General features: G+C 37.3%; 1 protein-coding gene across 1 annotated transcript in view; it reads right to left on the bottom strand.

The window, feature by feature from the left end:
* WDR27 (WD repeat domain 27) overlaps positions 1 to 15100 on the bottom strand; it is a 200446-nt gene that overhangs the window by 81604 nt on the left and 103742 nt on the right. Inside the window, exon 23 of the mRNA XM_034765184.1 lies at positions 4491 to 4589. Coding sequence (XP_034621075.1) covers positions 4491 to 4589 — 99 coding nt within the window. The remainder of the gene's footprint in view (positions 1 to 4490; positions 4590 to 15100) is intronic.

Here is a 15100-nt window from a genome sequence, read left to right as displayed (position 1 = left end):
CTTATTGTGTTCTTTCTGTTCCTTAAAAATCATGTTTTTGTAAGTCTGTATCTATCCTTGGCCATTCAGGTGACATTGGAATATCTGCACAAGAATTTTCCATATCATCTTGATGTCTCGTTGTTCCAAAATGGAGGAACCAGAACTACTGGTGCAGAACACATTTTTGAAAGAGAAAGTAGCTAAGGACATAGAGGTGTGCAGCGATTGGGATAAAATACAATATGATTTTACAAAAGATAGATCGTGCCAAATCAACCTGATCTCCTTCTTTGATAACTGATTTTTAGGGAAAGGAAATACAGTAGATCTAATCTACCTGGATATCAGTATGGAATTTGATACAGTTCCAAATGGGAAATTATTAGTTAAATTGGAGAAGATGGGGATTCATATTAGAATTGAAAGGTGGATGAGGAATTAGTTAAAGGGAAGACTACAATGAGTCATACTGAAAGGCGAGCAGTCAGGCTGGAGGGAGGTTACTAGTGGCAGAGATCCTGAGGGTGGGGGGATCACCTTCCTCTGCAGCATGAGGCATGGGTCACTTGCAGGTTTAAACTAGTGTAAATGGTGAATTCTCTGTAACATGAAGTATTTAAATCATGATTTGAAGACTTCAGTAACTTAGCCAGAGGTTATGGTCTATTACAGGAGTGGGTAAGTGAGGTTTTGTGGCCTGATATGTGCAGGAGGATAGACTAGATGATCATGATGGTCCCTTCCAGCCTTAGAGTCTAGAAGTCTATAATCTCTGTAAAAGGATTTTTACAACTCAGTGGCACTTTTTACTATTTGAAGTTTAGTCTCTTGGGAAAGAAGTTTAAAGTAGATAGCAAGTGGACAAGTATTGCCCTCAGACACAAAGTATGTTTTTCTTTAAAGGGTTAAAGAGTAACTGTCTCAAAACTAATGAACCACGCATCCTTCTAGTTTTGACATGTTGGTAAATTAGTGCAGACAAAAAGAAAACTGAACTGGCTGCAGAGAGAGAAACCACTCTGAGTCAAAGACCTCTCTGGTGCAACTCAACTCTCTTCAATGGGATCACAGATATTAATTTGGCCCTATGTCCTAAAACCACATAATTCAAGCTCTGACTATCTACTGCAGTCTCAATGTGCAATGTGCTATTATGATATTGGAAAAAATGCAGTCTATAAAAGGATAACCTAAGATTGATTTAACACCAATCAAAGCCAAAAACAGTAAATAAAAATCTGAAAGAATTTTCCCTGACTTTACAAAAACTGGCTTGCTTGTGGGAAAATGACATGTAGTTGATGATTAAGTGAACAGTCACTGGTGACCGAGTACAACAGAAGAATGGACTTTTCACATGGCTTTCTTTTCTAAATTGAAATCTCCAGATGTGACCACCAGGAAAAATATACTGTGGTAGAAGCTAGTAAAGGATAATTCATTTTTTCAGACACATTCAGTTATCTGTAGCCAGTTCTGAATAGTATGGTGATTTTAGTGCTAACTTCAACTATCTGAGAAATCCACAAGCAAGTCTCCCAACTGGCAGCTGTACAGATAACTTCATGCATGCAGGTCAGCAGAAAGTTGATATGATGCTTTCTATGGCTCCTGTGCAGATCTATCTGTGAGAAGGGAGTCTGAGAACACAAAAGTGACAGGCTCCCTACACTCAGTTCACATGCTGTTAGCTGGACCTAGACCCAGTATAACCCACAGTAGCCCAGAGCTGCAATTGCAGGGAAAGTCCAGCTCAACACCAAGCTGGAGTTTGCTGTGTGGACAGAATCTTTGGGTAATTTAGCTGCTAAAATCTAAGACTCTGTCAGCGTTTTCCAATTTCAGTTACTCAAAGGCTTATATAACTTGGCCATTCACCCATTTATTGCAGATCTGAAGTTGGTCCAAATAGTTTACAGTGTACCACTTTTCCCGTTGTATACTAGTTTGAATTAAACACAAAATTAATAATAAAAATCCACCTAACACCCTCTGTACCATAGGTTACATCATAAGCATCATAGTCATATTACAACTGAAGCACAGGCATATTCAAGAATGCAAAAAAATGCACAGTGTATGGACTGGTGAGCTATCAAGTGTGATGACACCTGTCTCCATAATACATTCATCTACAGATACAACCTTTACATCTATTACAGAATTAGTCATAGCAATTATATCTGCACTTTAAGCCATACATTAGCAGGTAAATCTTTTTTGCCCCTTCAGATTATAAAATAAAGAAAGTAAAATCCGTGACCCTAATATTTCTCTAACTTTGTTCCAGCATTCAAATACTAGCACTTTTCTAGAAACATTGCTCAGAAAGTGATGTATTATTCCCATTTCAATGACGGGTAACTGAGGGATACAAAGCAAGTATGTAAATTGCCTGAGATCCCCCAGGAAGTCTGTGGCAGAGCTGGGAATAGGACAAAACCCAGATATCTGGAGTCCCAGTCTAGTTATTGCCAGAAAAAGAATATTTAAGTATTGATGCAAAGAGTATATGATGCGGTACAGTATAAAGGATGAGGCTAGCTATATAAGAATTGCAGTCATTTATTTGTATATAGAAAAAATGGAAAGAGTTAAACAATTACTCCATTAAATAGTCCAATAAATTCTATAGAAAGGATCAAACATAAAAATGAGACAATCCGTCAAAGATTAACCATAGACATTAGCAGTTTGTATTAATGTAGCACTTGCCAAATCAGGATCAAAACTCCATTGTGCTAGGCACCGCAAAAACACTTACTTTAAAGGACAATTTTAATCCTTGAAAATAAGTCCAGAAACAACTTTAATGTCTTCTAATGCAAATTTCTCATACATTAAGAGCACAGTAATCATAGATTAGGGTTTCTCAAACTTCAATGCACCGCGACCCCCTTCTGACAACAAAAATGATTACATTACCCCAGCAAGTCTAACACCAGCTCTGGTGACCCCATTAAAACAGGGTCATGACCCACTTTGGGGTCTCGTCACACAGTTTGAGAACTGCTGCCGTAGATAAACTAGTGAAGGATAACCTGGTTCCAGAATTATTAAAATGTACAATTCAGGTATTATTGAATTCATTAGTATTATTTTCATCCTGACACTAACCTAGACTTGCTGCACCCATCTTTTCATAATCTTTGAGTTTGTTATTATAACTAAGCTTTAGCTTTGCTGTAACAAATATTTGGTTGGTTTTATTTATTTTTTTAAACACTGCTCAGGCAAAATGTAACCAGATAAAGGGTGTGTGTGTGTGTTTTGTTTGTTTTACTGATAAACTCATTGTTGTGACAAAAGTGGATAAGTTGTCACAACATCTGACAAAGACATTTTGCAAGCATATTACTGGGTGACGGCAATATGGTTAGAACCAATTTTAAGGATATCTGTGCATGGAATCACCTCTTCCAAGAAATCCCTTCTCCCTCTGCTATTGCATCAGCTCATTACTGGAAACAAATGTAGCTAGAACCCCCCTAGGATGCTCACTTTTTGTCTCTTTGGTTAAAAATAATCTCTAAACCATTCAAAGGTCACTTCTTTTACAATGAGATTTCAAACAGTATTTCTCCTCCTGTAAAAGGAGGAAAGAAGAAAGGAGGATGAGAAATGGAAAACCTGCAAAGCAAGTATTCTAGAAAAGTATCTTCAGCTACAGTTCTTAATTTGGCATTTGCTGTAGATAACTAAGTAAAAGTTGCCATTTTTTAATTTCAGTATATTGCCTATAGTAAGTAAAGGAAAGTACAAGGGAATACTGCACATATTAAGCAGAGGAGATCTATTTAAACTGATATCTGGGGGAGGAGGAGTTTAGTACCACCACTTGAACTTTGCCAGCCTCAAGCACCTACCCAGGAATACTTATAAAATGTTAATGAAAAATGTTCTGCTGACACGTCACATGAGTTATGTTCTCCAAGGTTAATAAAAATAGCCTTCAGACTCGCAAAACTTGTTTCTCAAAAAATATCTCCTCAAAACAAGCAGCAGCAATACTGGGGGAGCATAAATTCTTTAATGGTTCACCCTCATTTACCTCTGACCCAGGAAACGCGGGTGGACGACAGCTACGAACAGCAGCAGGCTTGACACAGGGAGAACACTTAGTGGAGGGCTGTGGATAAAGAGAAGCTGAGAGCCAATAGCAGCCTCAGTCTTGTCTCCTCTGCTATCTTTTCGACTCCCAACACCAGAACATTTCAGACTACAGAAACTGATGCTGGAGGGCAAGTTGAATTCAAGTAAACTATAGAGAAGATGAGCTCTTTCCAAATCAGTTTAAATTATTTATATGAGAGACTCAATTCATTATGAATGCTAGTGTATAACAAAGATAAATGTAAACACTCAATAATAATTACAATCCATTTTATGCCACTCAGATCACACAGATGGACAAGGGAGAGAGAATGTTTCACTGACATCAAGGGCATTTACCATGAAGCTTGTATACCTTTAAATGACAAAAAGAATGAAAGGGGGAAAAAGTGTACCTGTGGAGACGAGGGACTAAAAGCCACGTTGATCACTGATTCCGTGTGTCCTGCCAATTTATGGGAAAAGGTGCTTGAACGCATCTCATATATGTAAGCCTAAAAGACAACAAGAGTTTAAATTTTCATTTTAAAGACTTCTACTGAACACTTTAAAGTATAGCTTGAAGTTTTAGCTACAGTAAATACTTCACAATAGTCAGGCAGACAAATTCTATAGATCTGACATTCTATAGTTCTGACATTTTATAATACCAAGAATGATTTAGCAAATGTTAGCTTTTAAAGTATCCTAATGGAAAAATGGTTTAGAAAAAGAGCAATTCTAACTTTTTTCTTGGGAGGGAAAATGGTATATGGATATGTTTCAAGTAGACACTGAAATCGTGCCAAGTATGACCTTTCTTAAACAGGTTATTTTGCTATAAAGATGTTCTTCAAAATCTAAATATCTACTTTTTGCATAAAAAGTGTTAAAAAGCTCTACCATCTTAAGGTCTATGACTAAAAAGCTGCTATTTGTTTGTCAGCCACATTAAAACAATATTGTCCTCTCTCTGTTCATGGTTCTTAGCAGCTGTCAGCTGACACATTGTTCTCAATAACGTGGAATGCCTAAATAATTAGAAGAACAGGAGTACTTGTGGCACCTTAGAGACTAACAAATTTATTAGAGCATAAGCTTTCGTGGACGCACTGATAAGGAATTGACCAAAAAAAAAATGTTTCAGGACAGTGTGTGGGGAAGGGAAATGTATGTCAGCCAAACATGAGAAGGTAGATTTAGTAGAAAAAAATTACTGTTTGCAAGCTTTTAACTGATGAAATGGTACCAAAACAGAAATGCATTAAGGGCTGAATCTAAAGCCGACTGACATCAAAGGGATTTGGATCAGGCTCTTAAACTTCTAACATTAGTTCTTTTGTTTTTCTTAATCGAGTTAAATGTATTGAAAATAAATCCTGTATTTATGTATGCAGAACGATTTTAAGGAATCAGATGCCAATGCAAGATTCTGCTCTACTGTACCATTCAGCTGGTAAGAAGAAAGGAAGTAGATGTGGCATACAGTTGTCTGGTATTTATATTCAAAGCACATAAAAAGACAATGTATAAGGAATACACAGAACATTGAGTAAAACTGATTTAGCATACAGCAAAGAAAACGTAGAAGAAAATACATGGTAATGGTATCTGAGAAAACACTGTATGAGTGAAAAAGCAATCTGAGTAGGCTTTATAGTAATTCCAAAAATTGAATGTTCCTTTTTCACTACATCTCTGCGGTTGTGCTGATGAACATGGAACTCATGAAAGCATTTGGGAGCCTAGGATAAGAAAGCCTTCCTGAATAGGCAGACTTTGTTGTAACAATACTTTGTTTATTTTTTTTAAAAAACACTAATATCAAATTTAGTCTCTTTTAGGAAGGGACACAGGAAAATTCTGGTCCCTCAAAGCCAGAGTAAAAGGTCTTTGCATGTGGAAAATACAGAAATGCTGGTGAGAATAAAATCCTCACCCAAATTCAGGTATAGAGCCTGGAGCATCTATGCAACCTATTCTTCTGCATTCCCTTAACATGGGGCTGTGGTTCAGTATTTTCATGCAATAATCTCTCCTCAGCATCAGCCTACAACTGCCCTGCACTCCCATGTAGCTACAATGGAGCTTAGAGCTGCATCATCCAGGGGATCTAGAGTTCCTGTGAGCAGCTTTTCTATTCTCCAGTCCCCAGTGCAGCAGCAATATGGCACTTATGCAAAATGTCACTTCTCTGGCTGAAAAATTTGTAAAAATCCCCAAACTGCTGGAGACAGGACACTAGATAGGGAGTGCTCTGAGTTCTTACAAATAATTCTTTCCCAGGTATCTGCCTGGTGGGTGTTGCCCACATGCTCAGTGTCTAACTGATCGCCGTATTTGGGGTCAGAAAGGAATTTTCCCCCAGGTCAGATTGGCTGAGACCCGGTGGGGGGGAGGAAGGGTTGCCTTCCTCTGCAGCATGGGGCATGGGTCACTTGCAGGTTTAAACTAGTGTAAATGGTGAATTCTGTGTAGCTTGAAGTCTTTAAACCATGATTTGAGGACTTCAGTAACTCAGCCAGAGGTTAAGTGGCTATTTTAGGAGTGGGTGAGGTTCTGTGGCCTGCAACGTTCAGGAGGACAGACTAGATGATCAATGGTCCCTTCTGACCTGAAAGTCTATGAGTCCTTACCATAAATAGAGAAGCATTAACATTGTCCAATAATGTATTGATAACTATTGGCTGTTAATCCTATACATTAGCTTTCTTTGTATTAATAAACATCTTTACAAGAATAGACTACTCATTCCACTGTACAGCATATAAATCACCTTTCACAAGATTTGAGCTAAGAAGGAACATAGTTTTCCTTTTAAACTACATGAATGTATTAGAGAGAGAGATGGCAGTGATGCACACGGGTAGTATTAGGCAACCTTAACTATCATAAATCCCTGTCTTGAGTGGTTTATAACTTTGCCCAACTGTAGCCATTAGAGATGAAATTTTCCAGGCCAGGCTCCTGCCTTCGGTTGGAATTTATTTATTTCTTTTGGAAAGTTTCAGCTGGAACACCCCAATTAGTTGACACTTGATAATTTCAGGCTTAATCGCACCATACCTCAATCACCCTCTGTAAAAGGGAAATAATATTATCACCTCATTAAATTCATTAATGTTTGAGAAGCACTCAGATACTACAGTGATGAATGCCATAGGAAAGCCCCTGGGGAAGTGATATATTCTGTAGTCACCACATGGTTTGGATGGTTTGCAGAAAATTAACACACGGGGCCACTAATATGTGATCATTAAAGACGGTCTCATAGTATATATGCACAGGAGAGTTGAATTAAGGGCACAAAGTCCGTGAGTAATCCCATTTGACTCAATGGGACTATTTACATAACAAGGTGCTACTGAGCGTGAGTAAGGGTGGTGGAATTTGACTTATAGTAAGTTATGGCAGAATTCATTTTTTAGAATTTTGACTGATGTCAATGTTTACTTTTAAGCAATTTTTAGTTTTATTGTTTTGATTTTTCACAGTTGTGGGAAATTATGGGAGTAAACTATTGTTTAATGACAGATTCAACAATTTTATAAACCATTAAACACAAATTGTCAACATCACATGTCAAAATATATAAAGTAAATATCCCTAAATTAATAAATCAGACCTGTTTTTACTATTCATTCACTAGTCTATTTGTAACAAGATTAACTCAAAAGTCTAAATCACTGGATTTTGACTCAAGTTCTCCAGCAGCATTTTTCTTTCTTTGCCTATCTGTAAATTTCAATTGTTATAAATGGAAATATGTCAATTTGTATGTATGGTAAAACTGACATTTACCAACACTTACAGATAAAAATCTACAGTAGAACCTCAGAGTTATGAGCACCAGAGTTTCGAACTGACCAGGCAACCACACACCTCATTTGGAACCTGAAGTACACAATCAGGCAGGAGCAGAGACCAAAAAACAAAAACAAAAAAAACCCAACAACAACAAAAAAGCAGCAGCAAATACAGTACAGTACTGTGTTAAACATAAACTACTAAAAAAACAAAGGAAAAGCAGCATTTTTCTTCTTCACAGTAATGTTTCAAATTTTATTATGTCAATGTTCAGTAGTAAACTTTTGAAAGAACAAGCAGAACATTTTGTTCAGAGTTACGAACAACTTCCATTCTCGAGGTGTTCGTAAATCTGAGGTTCTACTGTAATTCTTTCAAGCCTAGTTTTCACAAATTCATTGGACTGGGACTATCCAAAGTTTCCATAAGTAACAAAGATCAGTTTTTTTGGAGAACATCTTCAGTATGAAGCTACATTTTATGCTGTGGAAGTTGTCATCTTAAGATGTCTTTGCTCCCCATACTTTCTGTGGTGTGCAGATACTCCTTTCCTTCATAAATAACAGGTGTCCAGAGTAAAACAGATCATACAGACTTTTCAGTTTTAAAATCCTTAATTTACCAAAACCAGAAATTTCACAAAAGGATCCTGCAATCCAACTATTAAATGCATATATTTTCAGATTTATCTTGTGGTTTCGAAAGCAGAAGTTTAAAATGTGGCCAATGATGATTTTTAATGGCTAACCTTCATTTATGTCCTAATTGGTGTATATTTTAATATCTGCAGCTAATCAGCAACCTGGAAGGAAAATTATATATTTTGGCAGTCAGAAAGTTGTACATAATTATAACTCTTTTCTTGTATAGTGCAAAAGCGAAGTAAAGATTTGTTTTAAATCTTAAAACCAGCAGAACTGTTTTATGTTAAAACACCTGTCAATTTCATCCTGAGGATTGGAGGGGGGGGGTAGGGACAAAGTTAGTATTAAAGTAACACTGGCAGGTTTATTTTACTTCTAAATATTCTAGAAATAAATAAATTAGTTGGTAGTTGACCTCCACAAATCCTGTGGACTAGTGCTAACCAGTAAATGTATAGCCCTTTCAACTATACAAATACATTACTTTGACATGCAGTGCCTTTCATATAGTTGAATTCAAGAAAGATATACATTGTTTGAGACTTTTCTGGGCTAGATTCTGTGCTACACCTTGTTAACCTCATTGTTTAAAACGTTTGCACAGGGTAAACCAGTGTAGGACTTGGTCTCTTGTTTATGTAGAACTGAAAGTATAATATATATTTAGTAGGGCTGTCAAGCAATTAAAAGCTTAATTGTGATTAATATCAATTATTCACACTGTTAAACAATAACAGAATACCATTTATTTAAATATATTTGGATGTTTTCTACATTTTCAAATATATTGATTTCAATTACAACACAGAATACAAAGTATACAGTGCTCACTTTATATTTATTTTGGATTACAAGTATTTGCATTGTAAAAAAAACAAAATAAATAGTATTTTTCAATTCACCTAATACAAGTACTGTTGTGCAATCTGTTTATCATGAAAGTTGAACTTACAAATGTAGAATTATGTACAAAGAAACTGCATTCAAAAATAAAACAATGTAAAATTTTAGAGCCTGCAAGTCCACTCAGTCCTACTTCAGCCAATCACCCAGACAAACAAGTTTGGTTACAATTTGCAGGAGATAATGCAGCCCACTTCTTGTTTACAATGTCACCTGACATTCACATGGCACTGTTGTAGCCAGCGTAGCAAGATATTTATGTGCCAGATGCGCTAAAGATTCATATGTCCTTTCATGCTTCAAGCACCATTCCAGAGAACGTGTCTCCACGCTGATGATGGGTTCTGCTTTATAACGATCCAAAGAAGAGCAGACTGATGCATGTTCATTTTCATCATCTGAGTCAGATGCCACCAGCAGAAGTTGATTTTCTTTATTGGTGGTTCGGGTTCTGTAGTTTCTGTATCTGAGTGTTGCTCTTTTAAGTCTTCTGAAAGCATGCTCCACACCTCATCCCTCTCAGATTTTGGATGGCACTTCAGATTCTTAAACCTTGGGTTGAGTGCTGTGGTTATTTTTAGAAATCTCACATTGGAACCTTCTTTGTATTTTGTCAAATCTGCTGTGAAAGTGTTCTTAAAACGAACATGTGCTGGATCATCATCCGAGATGAAATATATGGCAGAATGCAGGTAAAACAGAACAGGAGACATACAATTCTCCCCAAAGAAGTTCAGTCACAAATGTAATTAACGCATTATTTTTTTTAACAAGCATCATCAGCATGGAAACATGTCCTCTGGAATGGTGGCGGAAGAATGAAGGGGCATACGAATGTTTAGCATATGTGACATGTAAATACCTTGCAACGCTGGCTACAAAAGTGCCATGTGAATGCCTGTTCTCACTTTCAGGTGACATCATAAACAAGAAGAGGGCAGCAGTATCTCCCGTCAATGTAAACAAACTTGTTTGTCTGAGCAATTGGCTGAAGTAGGATTGAGTGAACTTGTAGGCTCTAAAGTTTTAGATTGTTTTATTTTTAAATGCAGTGTCTTTGTACATAATTCTACATTTGTAAGTTCAACTTTCATGATAAAGAGATTGCACAACAGTATTTGTATTAGGTGAATTGAAAAATACTATTTCTTTTGTTTTTTACTGTACAAATATTTGTAATAAAAAAAATTAAGTGAGCACTGTACACTTTGTATTTTGTGTTGTAATTGAAATCAATACATTTGAAAATGTAGGAAACATCCAAAAATATTTAATAAATTTCAATTGGTATTTTATTGTTTAACAGTGCGATTAATCGTGAGTAATTTTTTTTTAGTTAATTGCGTGAGTTAACTGTGATTAATTGACAGACCTAATATTTAATGCTTATTTAGCACTTTCTTCCCCCCAAAAAATCACAAATCATTCTCTTCAAAGGTGGATATTATCTCCATTTTACAAATGGAAAAGAGAGCTTAATACAAATTTTCAAATGAGGGTGCTTAAAGTTAGGCAGCTAAATAAAATGGCGTAGCAAAGGGCCAGCTGCCAGAGACACAGAGATGGTGTTGATGCATAGGGCCTCCGATTCATATCCTGGAATCAGGACATATCCCAGGAATTGAAGGGATGGGGCGGGGGGCTGCTTCTGTAGTCTGTTTTATAAAGAAAATCCTGACCCAGTCCAACAGATCAACTGGGGATAAAACTGAGTGAGACGAATTTTTGCAGAGGTTTTCTCCCTTTTAGGATTCCACTGAAGGTTTTCCAACAGAAAGATGAAATTGATCCCTACACTGAGGAATATCTGAAGCACTGCACTGCTACATATATGGGAGAATCTGCAGAAAGGAGACATGGCACATGGAAACATGCAGCAAATTCTCTCAAGCCTATTGTGTCTAACCCCACTCCACTCAAACATGCACACGCCTCTTTCTGCGGAAGACCTCTGTATGCTTTGTGCTTAAACAGCAATAATACATTTTTATTTTGCCACAACACAGCGAAGATTTGCTGATTGTAAGTTAATGCAACTTTAAGGTTTCAGTAGCAATTTAGTTTGCTTTTCCACAATAGTATATGTATAAATTTGCTCTTGCCCTGACTCCTCTTGAATTTCTCAAGACAATACTTTCCTCCTCTGTCACCCACTTTTGGAGTCTGCAGACAGTTTATGGATATTCTGCATGAGACTATTATTGTGCTGTAAGCTTTTATGGAAGGTTATAGCTTGTGTCTAACATTGAGGCTGTTTTTGAAGCAAGTCACTAATTGTTTCAATATGGAAGCCATTACAACATGCATCTCTGTCTGAGTGTCCATGTAGCCAATACTAAGTACTGGGATATATTTTACCAGAAATATTACAGCATGTGCACAATAAGTGTATCACAAATAAGAAAACACATTACCAGGACAAACATAATGTACAGAAACAGCTTCCAATTTTTCAATGAACTTTTGAATCAAACCCTCAACTTGGTGTGAGATCCAAGAAGAACCTTTCAGTAAGTTATTTTTAACTTTAATTATTAAATATGATTTCCTTTATTTTTAAACAAGCTGCATTCAGGCACTGCTAAGGAATGGACTAAATCCAAAATCAATAAATTCTATTTGAGTCTGCCACAATTCTAGTTTTACTACAGTTTCAAAGTCACAAACTGTTTTAATACTCTATCCTTACTGCTTTCACATAGGTGATTTTAACACACTATTCCTTTAGAAAAAGTAAATGAATAATAAATGATACCATAACACCAATGACTGTGAAAAGTGTTGAATATGAATTCAACTATAGAAGTGGAACAGATTTTCTGCAAACCAAATGTCATAAAAAAGAAATTGGAGCAGGCAAGGAAGTATTCCAACATACCCAAAATGCATGTGTGCATATAGTCTGCTACAGACTCTAGCCAAAGTCAATCCTTTTTTTTCATATTAGAACTAATTTCTTGTAATAAAAATACTGATTCAGTAGATATTGATATTTCCTTTCCATCTTTGTTCAAGGGTCAGCCAAAAGTAAAAATCATTAGTGCCATTAGTTTCCAAACAAGTTTCCTGCACCCATAACCACACACCTATTTGTATTTTCTTTTACTTTAAGTTTGCAGAACACTTTCAATAAGACTGGAGTGTGAAAGGGTATGGGTGCACTTAATGTATGTCTATCAGTCCTTTCTTCTCTAAGATTGTATGTGAAGACAGCAAGAGAAAGAGGGGAAATGGTGAAGGTTCTTCTTTGAGGAGAAGCAGGTTTATTCAAATGGTAAATTACTTAATACTTCTGGGCTAAGAGGGTTGAAGAGTGTGCTGAATAGGCTAAACCTTTGTTTGAAAAGAGATTCTGTACACTTTGATTTCTTACATTTTGTGGTTTCAAACTGACCCTCTGCTGCTCTGTTCCTACTGCGCCTAGCTTGGCTTTGTCCCTCTGGTCCTTGATGTCTACCCTGCTTCTCATTCCTCTCCCTTTGAATCAAGCTGCTTCCTCCTATCTTCCATGCTGCCTGAGAGCACAAGACAAAAACTCTCTTAGTCAAGCTCTGATGCTCAATGCCACAGTGCAAGCAGCAACTGTAGGAAAAGTCCTGTGTCTCCCCAGCGGCCTTGCTCAGTGCGGACAGACTCTGAAAAAAGTAGCTGCAAGCCTCTACCAAATAACAGTTTTCTGAAAGCTTGGTGGATTTTCACATGATAATAATAGGCATCTCTCTGACCTCAGGGCAACCCCCCTTCCTCCCCAGCCAATTTCAAGTCCAAATTTCAAATCTGCTGCAAAGAATGGAGGTGAAAGAGCTTCTCCAAATGGCTGTAAGGATTTTTTTTAACATTAACAAAAGAATGGGTTTTTCTCTAAATCTCATTTCTCAAAACCAGGTGAACCACTTCAGATGAAATTTTAAAGAAGAAAAAGAAATCAGCCTGATGTAGACAACAAATTTCAACCCAAGCAGTTAAGGTTTGACAAAGTTATCAGCAACTGAAAAGGTGCTCATAAAGGCCAGCAGGGAGATAACCAGGCCAGTAGTGTCCTTTGGGCTGGGGTCAAAGGCAGGAGTTGAGACAAGTTACCAGCTCAACTCAGGAAACAGGCACCAAGGTCAAGCTGGGCCAGGGTTGAAGTCAGGAGTAAGATGTGGCAAAAGACAAGGTCTGTAGTAAGCCAGCATCTGCACTGTTGTTCAGATGGCTCCCTGGGGTAGCTTCCTGGTTTCAATTGTTGGGTGTGGCCAATCAGGCATCCCCTGGGTTCTGTCACTCTGGCCTCTTTAAGTGGTACATCCTGCAGTGCCTACTGCTGCAGTAAGCACTGGATGCTGCTTCACTTGGCTCCCATTGGTGACATGGAGGCATCAGTTACCACAACCCCAGGTTCCAGACCAGTGGACCCTTATAGGGGTTACAGCTGAAAGTGTTCAACAACCTTAATCATAAGTGTCACTGCAAGCTCCATGTATAATAAAACAAATTTAATCAGTATCTATAAGCATAGAGTGACCAGATGTCCCGTTTTTAAAGGGACAGTCCCGTTTTTGGGGACTTTTTCTTATATAGGCGCCTATTACCTCCCACCCCCGTCCCGTTTTTTTCACAGTTGCTATCTGGTCACCCTATATAAGCATAGCTTCACATTCTTTAGTCCACAGATCGCCTACATACATGTCCACATTTTGGTGTGGCGAGGGAAGTGTCAATCTAATAAGACGTCACCAGAACACTGATCAAATAAAGTAAGCATGCTTTAAAAATCCCTTACAGTTTTAGAGGTGTTTAGTGCAGAGCCTGTCTTTGTGTTATTTGCTAAACTAATGCCTCCTACAAAAAGACCCTAATTAGGGTTACCAGATGTCCCGATTTTATAGGGACAGTCCCGATTGTCGGGTCTTTTTCTTATATAGGCTCTTATTACCCTCCACCCTTGTCCCCATTCTTCACATTTGCTGTCTGGTCACCCTAACCCCTAATCCTTGCTTGAGCTCTGTCAGTACAACCATAACAGGAAAAATGAAAAATAATTAATACCCCTTATAACTGAAGAATACCACCAAAACCAGTAACATCTCTAAAACCACAATGTACTTAAAGTGAGCAGCACAGCATACATTTCTAGCTAAAGTTGTTCAAATTTCCAAAAGAATAAAATTTTATAATCAGAATTCTTAATCAAATTCCAGTCTTGTTTCTGTAAATCTCCTTTCTCAGAAGCTTATGATTCATTTTCTTCCCTTACTTTAGTTAGCAGTCGACAGCCAACTTTGAGGCCTCAAATATAAGCTTTATCTGTCTGCCTATGCTAATTATATTGCACCAATCACTGCTGTATCTAGGCAGTGGTTTTAAAAGTATAAATATTTTACTTTTATAATATTTCCTAAGCTTGGCAAAGTACAGAACTAATGCTTTAATGTTTTCTTCTTGGAAAACTCTCCTCACCTCCACCGTCTCTCTCCTGAGGGATTATGTGGTTAGGCGAAGATCTGGGACATTTTAAATTTTGTTTCCTGCAAATGCCTCTTTCCTGGCTGCTGCTGAGATTCTCTCTCGTTTTCTATAATCTAAAATTGTAGCAATACAGTCATTCTATTTCCTGTTTTGTATAGTGAAGTTGACTCAGTAACAGGAACCCTAGAACACTTGACAACATATATAGAGTCATCTTACAC

Source organism: Trachemys scripta, chromosome 3 (genome assembly GCF_013100865.1).
Source record: "Trachemys scripta elegans isolate TJP31775 chromosome 3, CAS_Tse_1.0, whole genome shotgun sequence".
In the NCBI taxonomy this organism is placed as follows: Eukaryota; Metazoa; Chordata; order Testudines; family Emydidae; genus Trachemys; species Trachemys scripta.
The sequence above is the reverse complement of the archived record's forward strand: the minus strand, read 5'-3'. Positions and strand labels throughout refer to the sequence as shown.